A 20,773-nucleotide genomic window follows, 5' to 3' on the forward strand; every position below is an offset into this window, starting at 1 on the left:
AGTTCGAGTTGGATGCCTTGCAAAAAAAAAAAAAAAAATATGGCATTGGTCAGTGAAACTGCAATGCTTGTTCAGTGCTTCTAAACCAGCTAAAAAAAAAAAAAATTATCTGTTATGTGGTCGCACCAGCGACAAGCATTCAGTACAGTGACAAAGCTAGGAAGAAACTTGCCAGGAACGTGTCTGTTCTCATAAAACAATTTTCACTTCAACGCCATAAGGCTTGAACAAAAGTTCACTACGAAACGAGTATAGTGGGAACCAAGGGAGGGGACAGTGATTTCATTCTCAATCCTTCAGTCACGACCAGCAAAGCCACAATAAGAATTTAAAACTTCCAAAAGCTTATGGCATGGATTATATCATTTATGACAGGGATAATTCTTTTTTTTTTTTGCAGCAGCAGCAGTAGCATGGCAGACTCAGCATACATACCAAGTTCCTCCATTAATTAGCCAAACTGCCTGTGAACAGCACATTCAGTTTTACTGGAAGACAACAACGGTAAATTAACTCTTGAGTGATGCTTCCGCTTGCTGATTACGCATAAAGAAAAAGAAATCAAAAACCTCCACATTACAGCAGCAACCATAAATCAATTTCAGTGGAAGTCCAAGTGTGCAATACACAAAGAAAAAAAAACCAAACGTAAACAAGGCAGTTGGATTTGGTACAACAACAGCTGCTAAAATCTTCGTCGTGGTTTACCTCAGTGTGTATGCAAACGTACGCCAAGGCAGGCCCAGGTGGTGAAGGCCAACACGGAACAAAGAGAGGTTATAGTTTTTAGCTGCCTTGAATCAGCACAGCATGCACCTCGATGGCAGCGCTATAACCTAGCAGCACTTAAAGTTACTGACATGACGCATATTTCACTAACTGATATCTGATCTCACAACACCACCGTACCGTTGTGAATGCCCCACACATACACGACCCTGGTGTGAAACGACGGCAGGCTTCAATGCAACCTGCCCCCCAAAGATGTCGGACGCATAGCACATATGCGTTTGTGCACAAACCAAATATAACGCAGTTTACTCCTACGCCTAATATATCTTTAGGACTTATATAATCGCGCCCGCTGCAGTCTCTCTATGACACGAAATGCTACAGCAACTTGCAATCAATATATTTACCCTGCCTCCACAGTGAAGCCAGCAAATGCTGCACACACGGGAAAGACAACCCCTAGGAGAGTTCGCCTCTTTGCATCTCTCCCCGTCAGCTGGCACAACCTCGAGGCAACACTCGCCCCATGCCGGTGAACATACAAAAAATAAATCCAATCTCTGTGGACCTTCAGGCAGCCTCCGGATGATTGCAACGTGCCCGCCGCAATCGATCACTGTGAGAAGGAATTCAACGGCGACAGTAGCCGGGACGCACAGCCAACAGCAGCAGCAACACTGCACGGGGACCTCATGTCCGTGACACCTGGCTGTTGCTCTCGGGGCACTGTCGACAGATGAGCTCACCATACTTAATACGCTGGCCCTCCTTAAGCTCGAGGGAGAAGTTTTGAGGCGCTTCGAAGATCAGCACGATGGTGGACCCCAAGTTGAACTCGCCGAAGGGGGCACCCTTCTCAATGTGGATGCCCTCCGAGTTGTGGTTCGACTGGAAGCACTGATCATTGAAGTTGTGCTTCTTGTACTTGCGCCGGTTGGTCACCAGGTTCTGTTGTGGCCAGCGGGAAAAAAAAAGGTGGTGATGAGAGCAAAGAAACAGTAAGGCAATCTTAAACGGTGTACAGCAGAGTACAATGTAACTTTATCCATTCACAGTTTCAATCAAAAGCAGCCTGTTCAAGTTACCCATTTTATATCGCAAAGGTTTTAAGTTACTGCACTGTTTATATCCCCTTAAACACAAATTACTACGATGGGACAAAAAAGGCTGGTTCAGATCACTAGCCAATTAATATGAACATGAGAAACCTCAGATAATCTGGATTTCACAGCACTATGCAGAAATTGTGCAGATTTTCAAGCTTCTGAGAGCACGTCTGGATTATATTATACCGTAATTACTCATGTAATGAAGCCGCTTTTTTTCTGCGCAGAAAAGTTGACATCAATTTGGGGGGAGAGTTCATTAGAAAAAAAGACAGATGTTTTTGTGCGAGTCCAGTTGAATATGTCCGTCTGCTTGACTGCCCGTTTGTCCCCACCTGCTCGCTTCTCCACAAACCCACACCCCTGCAGGCCCGCCCGTTCAGCCGCTTGCTTTTTATCAACAAAAGCACACGCTTGGTGCGTCCCTACATCACTCGCATTCAAGCGTGGCCGGTGTTTGGCATTGGTCACTTGAAAAGGCTGTATCATGGTACGATCTGACAATTATGCGATAGTCGACGGCGGCGGCCGATCGTGGTGAGATAAAGCCAACATGCTGAACGTAAGCCATGGTGGCCAACAGAAACATTCATTTCTCTTTCTAAAACAATGTCCCTTTCCTTTCTCCCCTTGTCTTATTTCCCTGGTCTTCTCCTCTTCTTTCTTCTCTGTCTCTTGGCTTTGCTTGCCTTGGCGTAGGTTATCTTAGCTTAGCACACCCCAGGTCGTCGTGTAACTGAAGCCTTTTGTAGTTGTAACCTTGGCTTAGCCTGCCTTGGCTTCGGTTACACGATGACCTGGGGTGTGCTCCCATTAACAATTATCAGCGTCATAAAGTGATGGCTGTCTTGGTCATATGTACATACATACTGTGCTGGCCAGAACATACAAGGCCAAAATCAATTATGCACTGAGGCAGAAGAGCTGCAAGTAACAGGTCTGAGGACACTGAGATGTGCAAAACAGGAGATGTGGAGTGAAAAAATATCTGAACCTTTAAGATGAGTGCAACTCACATTGTCAAAGTAAACCTTGATGGAGCCAACATTGGTGGCACCTACGGCAGTCATGCTGAAGAATCCATGCTGCCAGCGACCCATGTAGACTACTCGCTCGTTCATGTTGAACAAGCCAGCTATCCAATTGACAACGCCTGGTCGTACACTTAGAAGCGTTCCTGCAATATCCAAAAATCAGACACACTCTCGAGCTTATCTGTTAAAAAGAAGAGACAACAAGGCACACAGAACACAGTGCAAAATCACACACTGACCTCAAATTCCCAGAGTAACACCACAGGACTTTACTCACTCACATGGTGACACTCATCTAATATTGCCCAAACTAAAAACACCCTCCTTCCTAGACAAGAGCACTCGATAAGTAAAATCCCATGAGATACAATCAAATGTCCTTTCATGGGTGTGCACTGCATTAAAATTTGAAATTCTACGCTATGAAGTGCTGCCACTCGGTGCCCATCCAGACAAAACTCTGATCACGGTGCACAGTACCTTTGGTTCTCCACTGTGATGTGCCTCACAGTTATGCACAAGTCTTACATTGCATCAAAACACTTATGTAGACTCTCCACCCTTCCTATACCAGAAAACAGTCTTGTCAATGAGGACGCCATATTCAATGTCCACTGATGTAATCAAGGCACAAGTGCACATTGCAGAATTTTCGTGCCCTTGCAGCAAATGCCAGTCAACAGGGTTCGTGCTGGTTTTCAGCCACGAAATTCAAGGGTTTTCAAGGACTTCCAAGGACCCCCGACTATTTCTTTCAAGGACTTAGCAACACAGCATTTTATTAAAGAAACATTTCCTACATCACATGTATCTAGCATTTATTGCAGAAGAGGCTTTTAACAAAAATACACCTCTCTTGAGGGCCGTTTACCAATAAAGAGTTGCTAGTAAGAGCGGTAACTGCGATGCCAACAAATATCTGCCTTTCTACCCCAACTGCACCTCACATCTGTCCTGCGTCTGCAAGCTTTGCGGTTGAAAGCGTCGTGGAACTTGACGTCTTTATTTTATTATAAGCTGATGGATCTGACATCTAGCCGTACCAAAAGCAGACCTTCCATTCAGCTCTGGCCGCTTTAGACGCACAGTCGGCTGCAATTTCGGTGCAAAACAGGCTAGGCCTAGACTGTTGCCCGCATGAAGGAAAATTTCCTGCATGGCGGCACAGCTGTGGATGACGCTGAAGCCCCTATAACTTCACTCACTTTTTTTATGGTGGACAGAACATTTTACAGAATGGCTTTACGTGAATCCTGCGTTGTGCTAGCGGAGCGACGCACGCATACTTGCTGTGTGCCGGTGAACCGCTTGCGTCGCAAATGTGCAGGCTCCCTACGCTTACGGCGCACCAGGTTCCGTGCCTGAACCGCGTTCGCACTGTCTCTTTTCGTTTTGCACCCAAACCTTGCTCTTGGGGCAGGTTATGGGGTGACGGAAGCTATGTGCAGCGTCGGGCGGAGACAGTGGGGCTTCGTCTGCGTTTACGCAGAGCTCTTGTCGAAGGGACAGCGACCAAAGCCGCAGAGGTGGAGTTCCAGTAAAGTTATCTCCAACAAGATAATTTGTGAAAAAAGAAAATTGAAAGGATACTAGTGTTCTTCCACGGCCACCTCCCTCACCACAGCAAAATTCAAGGGTTTTCAAGGAACCCACGAAAATTCCCGCACTCTCAAGGCCCTTGAAAACACTTCTTCCAAATTCAAGGGTTTTCAAGGTTTTCAAGGACCCGCATGGACCCTGGTCAAGCTGTGACATTTATATTTACCTGTGCTGTTAAACAAGCACAACTAAAACGCAAATATTTCTGAACAAGGACGAAGTGAACGCATTACACATAACACAATGTGACAAACATCAAGAGCATATGGGATCTACTACTTCTCCACTGTTATCATCTGCTGCGCAGGACGGCCGATCCCAGTCGTAATAATGGGGCAGCATGTGGGACAATGATACCAGGTGAAGAGAATCCAACTGCATCAGAACTGAACTCTAACTACTGTGAGGCACAAGCGCAGTAGTAGGCACCCACTTATAGTAAAAACAGTAATACCTGGGAAGTGCCTCCGATGCTGCACCTCCCAGTGCACAGGCGAGTGGAACCGATGGTAGTCACCAGGGGCCAGGTACACGACACAGTGATACAACTCTGTGTCCTTCTGTTGCAGCAGCTTCTTGTGGTACTCTTCTTCACCCTGCAGGGTGAATAAAGCAAAAGGCCCTCAGTGAACATGCGCCGTCAAGGACAGAGAAAGCAAATGCTGCACCTGCCAAATAGCCGCAGCTGAGAACCAAGTGACTTTATAGTCAGCTTGCTGTGCGCACACATAGTTTCCACAGTGTTGCAAGTTCTACGAGTGCTCCTTTTTTATTTATATCTGTGATGGTTTGGTAGGCCCAAGACCATTGCGTGCACGGAGGTCAGGCGAGGGCTTACGACACTCGTTTGTGGTTGCGTGTCGCCGGAGCCAGTGGAGCTGCTCGCGGCAGCGAGGAAAGAACGTCCTCTGTGGTGCGGGTCCTGACAGCTGGTTCCCGGGGCTGACTCAGTGTGGTTGAGCCCCGAGCAAAAGTAAAAGAGCCCCGGGGGATAGTGTCATGATGTGGATAGCAGATTAGTGCAGGCGAGTAGTAGAAGGAGTTGAAATTCAGATGAAAGAAAAGAAGCGTGTCCAAGATGCTTGTGTTTTGTGCGGGCTTGATCTCATTGCGTCAGCCCGGAGACCAGCTTCTGGGTCCTGCACCACAGCAGACCTTGTTTCCTCACTGCCGCAATGCTGCAGCTTCCATCTGAGCGACTCTACCGGCTCCGACAATATGCAATCACAGGAGAGTGTCGCTAGCCCTCGCCTGATCTCCGAGCACGCAACAGTCCTGGGCCCATCCACACCATCACAAAATCACAGGTGTTCTTGCTATTAGCACTGCGGTGCGGTGTACCTCAGTGAGGAGTTATTTCTCTTCTCAAGAGAGAAGTTTAGAAAAAAGGTGGGGTGAATGGAAAGGAATACATCTCAAGCAAGCAGTTGAAGTAAGACCATTCTGCATTCCCAAATGGTGCACACAAATGAGGAGAGCGAAGGCTAATAAAGCACGAGCAGGCAGACTTACAGTGGTGTGTAAACAGTGAGGGTCCCAGGGATGAGGTCCAAGAAACCTTGGCAGTGAATATGTGATGCCCTTCACCTGTTCAGCAAAACCTTTCTCTATGCGGCCAAAATGCAGCACTGTGCCGTCTGCTGGACTCACCTGCAAATAACCGGGAAAACACTTTGATGAGAACTTAGGCAGCCACAAGAAGTTTGTTGCTAAGTCACTGCTCGCTGTATGATGGAACAGGTTGTAAGGCATTCACCAGGGTTGTGTTCTTAATGTTTATTCTAGCTGAGCTCTGTCATGTGTCTGTACATACAGGCACGTGAATCAGGGAGACCCAAACTGTGCACCTACATCTGGTACTAGACTTCACAAGGCATGTGGAACTTCAAAGATGCTAGCTTATTCTTCTTGCTGAAGATCCAGCCCTTCTCAATGCCACAGGCATTAAAAAACAGTGACACCCGGTTTCATTGGCCATACAATAAGAGTGAGTTGGCTTGCGCACCTCGGACTTTAAAAATAGATTTCAAAAATGAGCTGCATGCTTGTGCAGACATACCACGCAGTCTCCTGGACAGAGGGGTCTGAGACCCGGCTTCAGCGAGCGCCGAAAGAACTCCCCCAGGTTCCGGTACTGCCGCAGGTCTTCGACCTCGGCCTCGTGTACGTCACAGCCAAAGGCCCAGGCAAACAGGCCCAACACTGGAGTACGCAGCCACACAGGCAGTGCTATGTCGTTCGCCCAGCCCCACCACCGAGATGCCATGCGTAGCGGCAGCATCCGGTAGAAGGACACCTGCGGGAAAAACAATAAACAAATGTAAAAAGATGGTTGAATGGTTTACGAGGTTCTGAAAGAGACTAAGGCTGTGAGAGACACCGTTATGGAGGGCTCAGACAATTTAGACCACTCGACGTTCTTTAATGTGCACTGACATTGCACAATACATGGGCCTCTAGCATTTTTCAGCCATCAAAACGCGACCGCCGCGGCCGGGATCGAACCACACCTGTGTTTCGGGTCAGCAGCTGAGCACCATAACCAATGAGCCACAATGGCAGCTAAATTAAAAAGAGAAAAGTGAATTATGCAGGATAAATTGCTGACCCTTGCGAATTCCAGTACTTAAAACCTCTTCACTGAACCTTTGCCAGATCTTGCAGTGAGTTCAGTAAAACAAGTCTAATAACAGTGTCAAGTGTAGAACTGCAAACACGACAGGTGGAATGCAAAGAGCAAATTGAGAAGGACTTAGTTGGTAGCGACTGAATACCAGCACAGGTGATTTTAATTTCGAAGGCTCGGGGACTGCTTTTTGAAACCCGCTCTATAAGGCCCACTGTATAAGAAAGGTGTTCAAGTAGAAGTAAAGCACCTTTGGGCACTTGCATTCGCACAGCTTCACTTCTACTTGGATACCTTCATTCTTGAGTTGTACCCAACCAAAGTTTTGGTGCGAAGTTCACTTCAATTTCGAGAAATTCAGTTTTTTAATTCTGCAATACATTGCCCCTCAGCATTTAAATTATAAAAGAAAAAAAAAGAACCAGGGCGAAGTCTTGGAATGCAAATGTTTAATTATTCTCCTCGTATACATAGCACAAGGCACGACACAGAACATATAGGACAGGCGCCCTTGTCTGTCTGGCGCTATGTATACAAGAACTTCAAGCCAACTAGCCCAGACCAAGCTCTGTTTAATTCTTCTCACTTGGTCGCATTGTGCAACACATAAAACATGCGTGTTGTGTTGAGTTTTATGGTGCATAGGCAACTGAGGCCATCATGAAGCATAGTGTATCAGATAGTGTATCAGCTATGATCAATTCTATTGGCCTAGAATCTCTTCAGATAAGGCGCACTGAAGCAAGATTGAAATTTTTGTACCTAATATATAATAATCTGATTAGAATAAACACCCATGATTATATTACTCCTGTTTCACGAGCAAGTACGCGTTATAACCATGGAAAAATGCTGCAAGAATTTCGTGCATACTCCAACACAGTTAAACACTCATTTTTTTTTCAAATCAATTGCAGAGTGGAATGAATTGCCGAAGTGTGTAGTGAACAGCCCAAATGTAGAAACGTTTGTTGATAATTTGAGAGCCTTTTCTATGTGAAACCCTTGTCTTTTTGGTTTCTTTTTTCGCATCATCGTTTGCCCTTGCATGAAGTTCGTGCTTATCTTGTTTTTTTTTATTTGTATCTGTGCTCATGCCTGTGCTCATGCCTGCTTGGAGTCGAGCGACTCTGCGGTATTAAATAAATAAATAAAACATGCATCATTTTTTTTTTATAGTACCAAGAGCACAACAGTCGTTCTTATTGTAAACGGCACTGCGGAAGCTACAGACATAGCATGTCACAACTAAAAAAAACCTGTGTTCATCTGAAGCCCAAAGACAATGTTGCTAGGGAAGCAAAGTGATGAAGGAACTGCACTTCATCACACTGATGAAGCAGCTGACACTCACTTGAAGGCCAGAGGCGACGGGCTGTGGGCTGCTCTCATCATCCCGCTGGTGGCTGCGCAGACTCCTCAGGTAGGCCAGGCAGGCAAAGCCAAGACCCAGCGGTATGGGTATCCACCGCAGGTAGCGACTGGCGCCCAAGAAAGAACTGCTCCGTTCCCAGGCCGGCCGTGGTGATGTAGGCTCACCCCCATCTGGTCACAAAGAACAGCGCTCAAACCCTCAGTACTCCACCAGGTAGTGCACATACAGCAGCTTAAACAAATCCCTAAGACGCTCAAATGTTCCATCTGATCAAGGCTGCATCAAATAATTTGTCAGCACTTTGGCTACTCAATATTTACCAGATTATTTAGCAAGAAACGCGATATAACTGAAGACATAAGAAAAAAAGTCTGATCCTTAGACCGTGTGGCTATCAGCACAGTGCCTAAAATGCTTCTAATTCCGAAAAAAGAAGCATGGTGAAAGTCTTTCAGTAAGTCCTTGCATTTAACATCGCACACAGCCTCAATGAATACAAAACTTTGAAGAGTTAAAAGAAGAGAAACAAAAAAGGAAGGAGACAAGAAGTGCTAGTTGAGACCAACATTAGCTTTAAAACTAAATAGCATATCGCAAGTCATTATCAGAGAACTATTTATGCATAATACTATTCCCACTTCATTCAGCCTTTTGCCAGGCTGTGGTGCGGAAACAAGGCAATGCACATATCCTGCAACAACAACAGGTAGGTGCAATGAAACTGGAGTGCAATCACACCCTTGCACTCGCATGTCAGATAAAAATACAGCAATGATTTCAAGAGGCATACTGTTCAATGAGATATGTCACACGAACCTTTGCAAACACTAGTGTACTTGAACATTAATACAATGGCTGCGTGACATCCTTTCAGCTGTTTCGACACCCATTTAGCAGTGACGCACATACGAGGTATTGCTCCTACTCTTCATCGCTGCATACAATCAGACTTCAAAAGGGGATGACGCCTGCAATGTCATGTCCAACTTTTACAGAGTACACACAAGAAAAATTTAGACATGCAGTAAATAAGTGAAGCTTTTTTCTCATACACAGCAGACAAGGGAAGAGAAATGAGGGGCTTGTTATGACATATATATGAAGGAAACCAACATTTGCAGAAACAATGGAGCATAAGAAAATGTTTATATTTTTTTATTATAATGTGTAGTATTGACCGATGGGAACGTAATAGCGCAACTATTATATTGCTGAAAGATAACTATTACAAGGTAGAAGAAAAGATAACCACATGCCGCCAGTGGGATCCGAACCCATGGCCTTTAAATTTTGCGTCTGGTGCCCTACCGACTGAGGTATGATGGTGACTGTTCATCAGTGGCGTAGCCAGAAATATTTTTCGACAGATGTAATATGCCGCCAGTGAAAAAAAAATTAGAGAGCCTATGCCCAAACAATATCTTAGTTACTTTTCTGCTGTAATAAAGCTGAAGGGTTAGCTGTTTCGTTCACTGTAATACAGTCGAACCCGGATATATCGAATTCGAAGGGGATCGGAAAATAGTTCGATATAGCGAAAATTCGATATACAGATATAGGCTAAAACTGCACTCCCGATCATAACAAATTGTGGCTTACCGTTTGGAACAGCCGCGAATCACATAGTATGGGCGCGCAATGTGAAAGCGCTTTATTTCGCGGAAAAAAAGATCACTAATTTTGGGCTGCTTTTTCCCCTGGGAAACGAAGTTCAAAACACTGGCCTCGATCTTCTCGATACTGTCCAGGTGCGAGAGCACAGTGCCTTCCATTTCGCCGCAACAGCGCCGAATCAGGCTAACGCTGACGCCAGTTCAGTGGCTGCGCACGGACGCGTTTCTTCGACAACGCAGTTGCCCTCGTCGTCGCTGGAGTCGGCGTCTTGAACGCCAGCTACCGCTTGAACTTCGCTGTCAGCGTTGAAGTCCTCAACAGTCACTTCGGACGGAACGGCGCCGAGAAAATTGGACAAGTCGCGAAACGCGTCGTCCAAGCACTCATCGTCATCTAAATCTTCCGGACATTAATCTCCGGCCACTTCAAGGCCTGCCTTGCCAAAACAGTTGGCTACTGGGGCCTGCTTCACGTCGCGCGTTGAAACACAGGCACACACACAAAAAAAAAACACGCGAGGCGCAGATGGAGCGATAAGAGCGAAGCCTATGCGAGCGGCAGTCAACGCGGCTGCGAAGGAACGACAGAGGGAAAAGAAAGAGCAGGGAGAAAGATCGGCGCTCTGGGCTTCGTTTTTTTTTTTTTTTTTCTGAGCTCACTCTTTTCCCCAGACCCACGATGCGCCCACGAGCGACCGTTTTCTCTCTCTCTCTTTCCCCAAGAAGCGTGGTCGCCGCGCGTCTCCATGCGGCGCTCTCTCTTCGCTGATCTCCAATGACCTTGACAGAGCACACGCCGGCGGTACAGGAGGAGAGGAGGAGTGGGAAAGCTCGCGCCGGTGGGGCGCAAAAACGGGGAACAAAAAAAAAGAAAAAGGGCCCTGCGCCTGCTGACTGCGGAAATGTTCTCCGCTGAGGCGGCTGAGGACCGGACAGGAATGTCTTTGGGGAAAGCGCACCTTCCAGGGGCGCGGCGCGGCGCGGCGTTCGATATATCCAATGTCCGTCGAAAATGGAATTCGATATACAACGCAACTGTCCTATACTTTTACATAGTATTTTCAAGGGGGTAATCTGTGTGTTCGATATAGCCAATAATTCGAAATATGCGGGTTCGATATATCCGGGTTCGACTGTATCTACACATAAAGATACGACTGCACGCAGGAAGCGCCACGGACTTGGTTCGTAAACAACATTTGTTTTCTCACAAAAAAACACTTGTATGAAAAATCACAGCTATTAAGAAGAATATTTTCATGTAACATACAACAACACAGAAGCTTCTGCTCTACAACAAAGCCAGCAACTGCCAACGAATGACATTCGTCAAAACTTCTACCCCATTCATGTGAACCAGCACCCGCCCACAGAGGCACTTTAAAAAGAAAAACTTTTTATTTTCGCGATAGTTTATGATAATTTGAGAAGAATGCAAAGGATGATTAAGTAGGCTGACGTGAAAAGGTATGTTTAATTGCGTGAACTGTGCCCCAATTAAAAGGAGTGTCATACGTCGTGCGATGGGAGAGAGTGACTCTTTTCTGCAATAACTTCTGCTTCCTATTATAGAGCCGCAACAATGTAACTTTTTGAGAATGAACTGACACTCTTCTTCCTTATACTAAACCTGTTCGACTGCTGTATGGCGCATGGGGCTGTAATAGTTCTTAGTTCCTCACTTTCGCTAGTGTGCAATTACTGTCCCGTCCCCGATCATGAATTAACACATAAAAACCAGTGCATCCGCTAACTGAAACTGACTGCAAAATTTTGGCTACCACTGCAGGATCAGACACCTAGGACATTAAGCTCTCCAGTGAGTCCAAAATATTTGAGTCTTTAAAGTTCACTTGTCACTCGTTTTAACACTTCAAAAAATGGTCACATTACATTAGCGATTTGAGCAGTGTTCACAACCCAATCTAAGACCTACTTGTCATAGCTGCTCTTAAATTACAAGAGCATACTTTTATCAGAGGAGTGAGGAGGACCGGAACGGTAGACACCAGGCTCTGCTTCCCGATAGTAATATGCACGTATTATGTCAGCGTGTAGTAAAACAAAGCAATAAACACACTTTGGAGTCAATATCAACATCAATGAGCACTGACAGCGTGCTCTTTTTCCTCCCCTCTAGCTGTCATCCAATTGTAAACAACGTAGAGCAAACAAACAAGAAAGGCATAGTGAGAAAAGTCTGAAACGTAAACGCAATACCTTGACTCAGCAGCAGCAGCAACCAGAGAAACACGGTGCTGCACAGAAAAGGCCGCTTTGCGGGCAGCCTGTCAACCATCTTGAACGACTGCTTTGATATCTTGAACGACTGCTTCGATATCAGCAGCCCCGTCACTACCACGATGCGAAACAACTCAACCAGAGCTTGGCCCAGCAACATGGCTCCCTATAGCACAACAGTGCGCGTACGCACAGAGCACACAAGGCAAAGGCAGCAGAGGAAACACGGCGCTGTCGAAAGCTCACAACAGCGGCGGCACCGTTCATTCAAACGTACCGCACACAGACGGAGCGCAGGGGCAAAAGACTCGTGCCACGGAGTGCTCAGCTGATAAAGCAAACGGCTGGAGGTAGTTCTGAAATGGGATGCTGGCGTCGCTGCTGCGCCTGCGGTGTGCTATCAAAATACTCGGCACAGGCGGCCCGTCGGCACTGCCCAGAGAGTGTGGGGTGACAGCTTGTCTGAGGTATGGTCAGCACCACGGGAGTGGAGGAGGGGGAAGGTGGAAGAGGGCAGGATGGAGGAGGAGTCGACAATGTTGTCGCGAGTGGGTCGGCAGTGACGTACCCCGGGGCAGCTGCCAATCGCTCTGCTCTTATCTGCCCCTCTAGGAACAGCGGTGTGATAAGCCGCCTGCCTCACGTCAGTGACGGGGGTACTGTTACATGGATATGAAAGAGACCCCCACCCTTTGTACAGACAGCAGTAAACATTAAGAAGAAGTACATCTAGGCAACAAATGCACCAAAATACCGCAGTGACAAAGATGACTGATTTTCTGCCAAACTGGAAAGGCAGGAAGACGTGTTCAGCGTGACGCAGAATCATGAGTACTTCTGAGCAAGGAAAATATCGCCTGCGAACTTTTAAAATGAAGAGCTTGAATGCAATGACCCAAGTGGATTCACTGTATACAAATAGCCGTGGACCCACAGGCGGAACAAAGTCATTGTCAACGTCCCCATAATCAGACAGGTGATCCTGATGATTAAACAAAATGCACATGAAAAAAAAAGCACCTTATATAACTATCAACTTCAGCATTTGCCATAAGTTTAGATATGTTTATGAAGCTATACTGTCATAACATAACATCTTCCAAATGCATCTTTCAAGCAATTTACACTAACCCCACTGAAGCTTGGACATTCAATTTCATTTGTGCAACGGAAGAAATGCTTCCACAACAAATTCTCATCAGCAGGCTATTTGCGAGAATCAGAAAAATTACGCCACTGTGAAAAATTAATCCTTCACAGTAGTAATTGGCATAAGGCAATGGCATATCAACGTCATTTTGTGGTTTGGTTTGGTTTATTGGGTTTAACGTCCCAAAGCGACTCAGGCTATGAGAGACGCCGTAGTGGAGGGCTCCGGAAATTTCGACCACCTGGGGTTCTTTAACGCGCACTGACATCGCACAGTACACGGGCCTCTAGAACTTCTCCTCCAAAGAAATTCCAGCCACCGCGGCCGGGATTGAACCCGCGTCTTTTGGGTCAGCAGCCGAGCACCATAACCACTGAGCCACCGCGGCGGCCAACGTCATTTTGTGAAAGCACAAAGTTATAAGAGGATTATATTGAAAGTTATAAGAGGATTATATTGATGAGCCAGGCAACTGCTGAGGACAATAACCACATGCACATCTTGTTCTCATAAGAAACGTCAAGCAAACGTCAAGCAAGAATTGAAATTAAACTCCACTTCGTGGAAAAAGCTAGCTGCCTGCTTCTAAGTTTGTATGACCAGGAACGTGAGTAAAGAAACAAAGAGGAAATAACGATAAAGGAAACACAAAAACAAGAGGTCCTGAGCAGTTATGACAAACATACGAAGCCAGAAAAACTAACACACAAAAGAAAAAAGCCATTAGCATCAAATAACATTTAGGGAAAGTCTTTGGTATACAATTGCAGACACACTGCATGAAAGTCAGTTACAAGGACATCGTGACAAAAATGAGAAGCAATGGAAAACTAATGGAAAGCTTCCGCTACATAACAACCACTATACTCTTGCTGAAGTGGTTGGCTAGACGCATGCGATAGCGTAAGGCACATTTCTGCTTGGCCATGCAAAGGACCGAAACGCAACCCAACGCTTCCTTATCTTATCTCCTGCAGAGATCCCCCCCCCCCCCCCCTCCCAGTGAATTCTGCTCCTTTACAGATGAGTGGTGGTTGTCAGACCAACAGGACGAAATGGTCACGCGCACGTATTGCTTGCGACGTCCTTGCAATTCCACCAACCTAGGATATTCAATACAGACTCCCCTAGCGAGAGCTGATCAGCAATGTGCATGTGAGTACATAGGTTCGCCGGTGCATAACTCAAGAGGCCGTAGATGTGCCTAACAGTCGCTTCCTTGTATCTTCTTTTCTCAGTGGGTGTTCATTTAAAATTGTACACAGTTCTCCCTTGTGTCACCCAGTTAAAGCACATACTCGAAAACATCCGAGGCAGTTTACTCAAGCCTGCGAGAGAGATAACATGGAGACCATCCAACACAATGCGCCCTTCAGAAGCAAGTTCCGACGTTGACTTCCTTCCCTCACATGACCGGTTAGCAACACAGCATTCCGTATCTCGTGAGCACAGGAGCATTCCAGATATCTTGCACACCAAACAATCGCAAAAGGAACTGTGGACACAAGGCATGCAAGGAACTCCCTTGCGACAAGATGCTATCAAACAGTGCGCAGTAGTGCAAGATGTGGTTCCAAATTGACAAACAAATGCATCTTCTCAAGTAAAGTGGGCACCACATAATACGGCACAATACCCAGTACGAGAAAGACTAGAGGTACTAATGCACTATTCAAGATCAGCTTGAACATAATGCTTCACTCTTCAGTAGAAACCTAGAAAATACACACACTATCAATTGTACCAATAAATTTTAGTTCACAAGAAATCAAACAGAGCTTTCCAAAAGACAGTGCAGTAGAGTGCATTGTTAAAGTTACTACAAAAAAAAAAAGAATGTGAAGGCAGTGGCATTGCACTGCACCTTTCTGTCATAATTTCTGTTAAAGGAAAGGAGGAGGACACTGTTAATTACCCTTCAGGGCCCCTGCAGTTTTCTGTCTCCACAGCACAGAAAACCAAGTGCGCACCTTGAGAATGACCACAATACATTTGGGAACTAGTACTTGGCAGTTCAATTTAGTTTAGTTCAGGTCAGTTCACGGGACGTCCTGAGTGGCAGTTCAAATCTATGCTACTCGAAATGCCCCCATTCCCAGCCCTCCCCTCTTTATTTAGTGCTGCTTCCACAGCTCCTGAGGACGGTTGCGCTCTGATTCCAAAGGAAGTTCCCATGCTTCCCATGAACAATGTTTCGAAACGACCTTGGCATCTATAGATAATGCACAATGAGTAATGATGATGGTCAGTGTTTGCTTCATACAACACACCTAGACGCCAAATTAACTAGAAATGTTTTTTTTTCTTTTTCAGCGAAACAACTCCTTTTCACTAAAATTGAAATGCACAAAATGGAAATTTCTTTCTACAGTGATAATAATGCCCATATACCTCTCCATTCGTACCGGCTACCTTTGAACATTGCCCCAAACGTTATCGTGGAGGAGTACAAGTCATTTTGTAAAGATCAATAATACGCAAGTGTTCCACATACTTCATGCTTACTAACTGCAGCACTAGTGCAGGCGCATCGGCGTTGAAGAAGAAGAGAGGCCCGACCACTTACGGCTTGCCATGTGCCGGGTGCGACCAGAGCAGTTGGGCAGGCTGGCGGACGGCAGCGCACAGAGCCAGGGCGACGCGAACAGGGGAGTGGCAGCAGCACGGCAGGCGTTCTTGTGGTGGCCTAGCCAGGGGCCACCGCCGCGCTGGGTGGTCAGCAGCAGCAGCGGCAGGCTCTGGTGTGAGAGCCACATGCTTTCCGAATGGCACTCTTCCGACTACAGAGAGAGACGGCTGCCACTGCGGGAAGGAAACAGACAAACAGCAAAGAGATGCATCACCTTCAACATTCTGTCTTTGAGCACTGACAGGCTAAACATGCATGTCAAGAAACCTGCACCTGAAACAGGAGGCAAAGACAGTGGAAAATAAAATTAGGGGCTTATATTCAATCACACCATGCTATAGTACCAACCAGTAATGTTACTACCTCTGTCAACCTGCTCCGTTTGACGACCTTCATTTTCAAGCATCACAGCAGCCAAGAAATGCATTAACATACACTCTATTTACCCTTATGTATACGTTGCCCATGAGTGCAATGCAAGGGTGGCTTTTGCTGGTGCGCAAAAAAAAATAAATAAAAAAATGAATAAACATTTCAATACACTGACTCAATTATATTGCAAGGGGTGACTTTTCACTTCTATGATCGGTAAAATAACTTCAGTTACATCTGAGTGAATACAATAGGTGCTAAGATTTTTCACGTGGTCAAAATTTAATCGAATGTCTTCCACAGCAGCGTATCTCACAGCTCACAAAGTCCAACAGTTTACATGCATTTTCCCACTCCCATACAAGTGCAGATTCACCTGTTTACCACAACAAAAGGCCCAACGTCAATACATATAATAAAAAAGAAGAATATTTGGTCAGTAAAGCTTTGAGTCCTGTCCGTATAGCTGTCGCTTTCTTTCCTTGAATATAATAGGCCTTTCTAATAAGAATGGCTCAAGGAAAGAGCTCCTTTACAGACAGAAATTTATGCAGCATTGTGCACCTGTACAAGGTCCTCTATCGCATGGTATTTGCATCACTTACGGAGAACTGCCATCACAGCTCTCAATCCTCCCGTTCCCTGCTAAGCAGTGAAAACACTTTTACAAGCAAAATCGCGCCAGATTTCATGTTACCTAAACCTAGAAGCTTACAGAAGGCTTAAATACAGTTAGTCTGTCAAATGAAAATTCCTCTGCATGCCTACCACCAGCATATACAACCTAAACATGCTCCAGTTCCAAGAAAAAACAAAAAAAATACGCCTTTCATATGTGGCGAGAAATATGGCCAGCTAGAAAGCTAAAAGCCAGATGCAAAAAATCGCACATTTATCTGCAAAGTTAGAAAGACCAGTTTCTGAACTCCCTTACTTTGTTTGAACAAAACCTGCTAGTCACTGAAGACACAGAATACAGACAAGAGGCTCTCAAGACTGCTTGGAAGAACGAATATCACTGGACCCGCGAACTAAGCAGAATGAAAGAATATACGCGCCCACTTGGCCGAGCAGTCGGAGACAACAGTTTTGCACCCAATCAGCCATAAACACTACTGCATAAACCGAGGCCTCGCCTTGTGCTAAATTTACGCCCTTACATAACCGCTCGCAAGGTTTGTTTCAATGCGCGCTACGAGAGCCGACTGGGCTCAGCCTGGCTGCGTCTGGCCGCTCTTTTTGCCTCCTCCTCCTCTCACTCATCCTGATCGCGTTTCCTTGCACGCTCAAGCGCACGCTATTTTCGAACCGCGGCGGTTCGGCAGACGCGTTCGGGAGTGGGAGGGGGGGGGGGGGGGGGGTCGGCACGGAGGGCTGCGTTGATTTGCTACTCGCGTAGCGCGGATGATTTACGTCGTGGTACAGCGGCGGTCAGTTGCTCGTTTGGATCGATGTGCGCGGGTTCACTGTACAGCCGAAAAGCACGCGGGGTCCGCCTCGCCGTGTCCACGGAGGTGAGAGTTGCGGCGGTCGAACCGGGAGGTTCGCTGGGAGGGGTACCGACAGTATACTTCCCTGTTGTCTTTATTTGGAACGATAAGCAAGACAACAGGAAACATGGTTTACCAGTGAACTTCACTTGCGCCCGGCAAACAATTTATGCAACTGAATTTGTTCTTCAATGTAGTTTCGGTTTCGACAGCCCAACGGTAGCTATTACAAAAAGAAAGGAGAGAGAGAGAAAGGCATTTTAATGAGAGGAAAAGGCGGAGAGGTCGGCCGGTGGTAACATGGCCCTGGCCTGCTACTCCACAGGTCACTATTACGTTATAGCTGCGGTCAAGCGGGTAGAGATTACGTAATACTTACATAAACTTCGTTATAATCGCTGCTTCGTCACTTTTATTCTCTTCAACTTTCACACGCCGCCCAGCCCCGGAGAGAGAAAAACAGCGAGTGATCAAAGAGTGATTATGTAGAAGTCTTTGCATGTATAACGTGACCTCAACCCACCCACTTGTGACGTCACAACCGCCGTTAGGCTGCTGAAACCGAAACTACACCGAAGAAGCAGATGTATGTTTATGCCATGGAGGAAGGAAAGAACTAAGGAGAGGCCCTGACGTCACGTTTTGTGAAGCCGCCCCGCAACCGGAAGTTGGCTCGGCTCTCCTCACTATCTGCTTTCTCCACCGAGCTACGGGGCGGGGATCGCGCGCGGCTCGCAAGCGCTTCGTAAAAGAAAGGTATAAAATAAACCGCGCCGCTCGCCGCTACACTCCTACACCTCCCTCCCCGCAAACACGCACCTAGACACCTAGACACAGACCGGCGCACAGGTGCGGTGAACCTTTTCCGACGCCAGGCGAAGAAAGACGACATTGCGCGCCGCTTATAGCTCAGCTCACCATCCTCCTCGGGCTACCGTACACCCGCCGTGTGGCCTTCGAAACGCAGCTCAGCATCGCCGAGAGCGGCTTCATGTTTCTGTGCTGTTTGGTGAGGTCCGAAAGTTCGCTGATCAAAACAATCAACGCTTCTTCGCGTGTCGAAGCGCGGTTCCGGAGTGGCACCTTTTCGCGAGATTCATTTCAATGTATCGATCGCTCCGCGGAACGACACCAAGTTTGACGAACAAAATATCAATTAAGCGGTTATTTGCTGCATTTAAAAGCAATCTTAGATACGTGCGTAACGTCACGACGCCAGGCATGTAGACTTTAACACGCAAGGCCGAGCCCACCGTGCCGAAAGCCCGTCCACCGCCACCGAGAAACACCCGGGCCCCTAGCAACAACGACGCTAACGACGCCGTACGCCGTTGCTAGTAGCCCGAGTTTTCTTAGCAACAACGACAACGTTGCTAGTGGCCCGACTTTTTAAGCCTAAATTTTGACGTCACTTCCTCCACATTCTCGTCAATCATGTCGTCAATGCATTGGGAATACGAAGGGCCTCTCCTTAGTTTTCCTTCCTCCATGGTTTATGCTTTCCTACGCACCATTCCGAAGAAAAAAAAGAAGAGAATCAACTGATGTCCTCCTGCAACGGCGCTGTTGGCTCAGGTATGGCGCGGGTGGGTAACCGAATTCAGTCGCTGTAAAAGCTACTGCAGAGTCGATCAGACTGCGGCCGGACGCCTGCAAAACCTTGGAGGACACCGTGCATGGGCACGAGACACGAGCGTGATTAAGGTAGAGTGAGACTTTGAAAATGAGTTTTAAAATTTGGCTGCACAGCAGTTGGAATGAAAGCTATGGCTATAAAATTTGCAACGAATCTTGCAAGGAAGCTTGAGCTCTAATGCAAGGAAGCTTGCATTAGAGCTCAAAACTAATTTTAAATTATGTTTAATATTTTTATTCTTGTTTTTCTACTAACGTACCTCTTCTTAAAATCTACTACCTGCAGAGTGTTGAAAATTTGCACGAGTAGCAGCCAACGTTTTATACAAGTGGAACTAAAATTATGCACTTCCAACGACAGCTAGATTTGTTATGTTTTTTTTTTACCTTTGTCGATGCAATAAAATTGCCACATATGAATGGTTTTCTATTAGTCAGAAAAATACAAATGCACCTATGCATTTGATTCTAGTCCATTAACATCTGCGAAAAAATTGTTTGCTTATGCCTTATAGTTCCGGAGGAAAAGGTACACAAACCTCTAAAAACCTTATTGTTAAAAAAAAAAACTAATAAAGCCTCTGAAAACCGTTTTACTCATCAAAACTTCCCTTGACTACCTTGACAGAGGTAGAAGAGCAACAGGTTGAGCCCTAGTGGCTGAAAGATGCACTACGAACAAGGCCAAATTCAAACCGAAACCAAAACCATAGTTCCTGATAAAAAACTTCAGAGCATTGAATTTTTGCAAGTATCCGAAACGAATAGACCACGTCGATGTGCACCCACTTTCTCGGTCGACGTGACGAAGAAAAAGGGCAAAAAAATTATTTTTGAAATCGCGAATACCCAGTGTAACATATTTTCTGGAAGAAAAATTCTCCATCAAATTGACGCAAAATCTCAAAATCGAATTTTCTGACAAAGCAGTCTCACCCGACTTTAAGCGCCGCGTAAAACCGACGGAGTAGCACGCCACACTACAAACGTTGCTACATGAGGCACGGCCGGACTGAATGCAGCGGAGAGCGCGCATGAGGGCACTTTCGATCCACAAAGGCATTCCAGAGGCAACGACTCCGTCGCACACGGCTAAGTTTACAAGCCCATCGACGATTCCTCTTCTATGCAGGCAGCGAGGATGATCACCAGACGCGGGCACTAGCATAAC

General features: G+C 46.3%; 2 protein-coding genes across 3 annotated transcripts in view; both read right to left on the reverse strand.

Annotated features, from left to right (window-relative positions):
* Nucleotides 1-399: 399 nt before the first annotated feature.
* Nucleotides 400-16,232, reverse strand: Pisd (phosphatidylserine decarboxylase). 2 transcript variants are annotated; one of them, XM_089573752.1, is made up of 7 exons: nucleotides 16,043-16,232; nucleotides 8,452-8,642; nucleotides 6,531-6,767; nucleotides 5,984-6,121; nucleotides 4,926-5,067; nucleotides 2,855-3,015; nucleotides 400-1,680 (listed from the first exon to the last, which is right to left on the reverse strand). In XM_089573752.1, the coding sequence occupies exons 1-7, from the start codon at nucleotides 16,230-16,232 to the stop codon at nucleotides 1,423-1,425; spliced, it is 1,317 nt and encodes a 438-aa protein (XP_089429878.1). In that variant the 3' UTR covers nucleotides 400-1,422. The 2 variants fall into 2 exon arrangements, with proteins under 2 accessions (XP_089429878.1, XP_089429879.1); XM_089573753.1 differs by lacking the exon at nucleotides 16,043-16,232 and adding an exon at nucleotides 12,306-12,597.
* Dna2 (DNA replication helicase/nuclease 2) overlaps nucleotides 16,186-20,773 on the reverse strand; it is a 61,637-nt gene continuing 57,049 nt past the window's right edge. The window contains exon 18 of the mRNA XM_089573751.1: nucleotides 16,186-16,278. Within this exon, the coding sequence (XP_089429877.1) occupies nucleotides 16,193-16,278 (86 nt within the window). The 3' untranslated portion in view covers nucleotides 16,186-16,192. The remainder of the gene's footprint in view (nucleotides 16,279-20,773) is intronic.

Source organism: Amblyomma mixtum, chromosome 2, assembly GCF_055824585.1.
Source record: "Amblyomma mixtum isolate Tamu chromosome 2, ASM5582458v1, whole genome shotgun sequence".
In the NCBI taxonomy this organism is placed as follows: Eukaryota; Metazoa; Arthropoda; class Arachnida; order Ixodida; family Ixodidae; genus Amblyomma; species Amblyomma mixtum.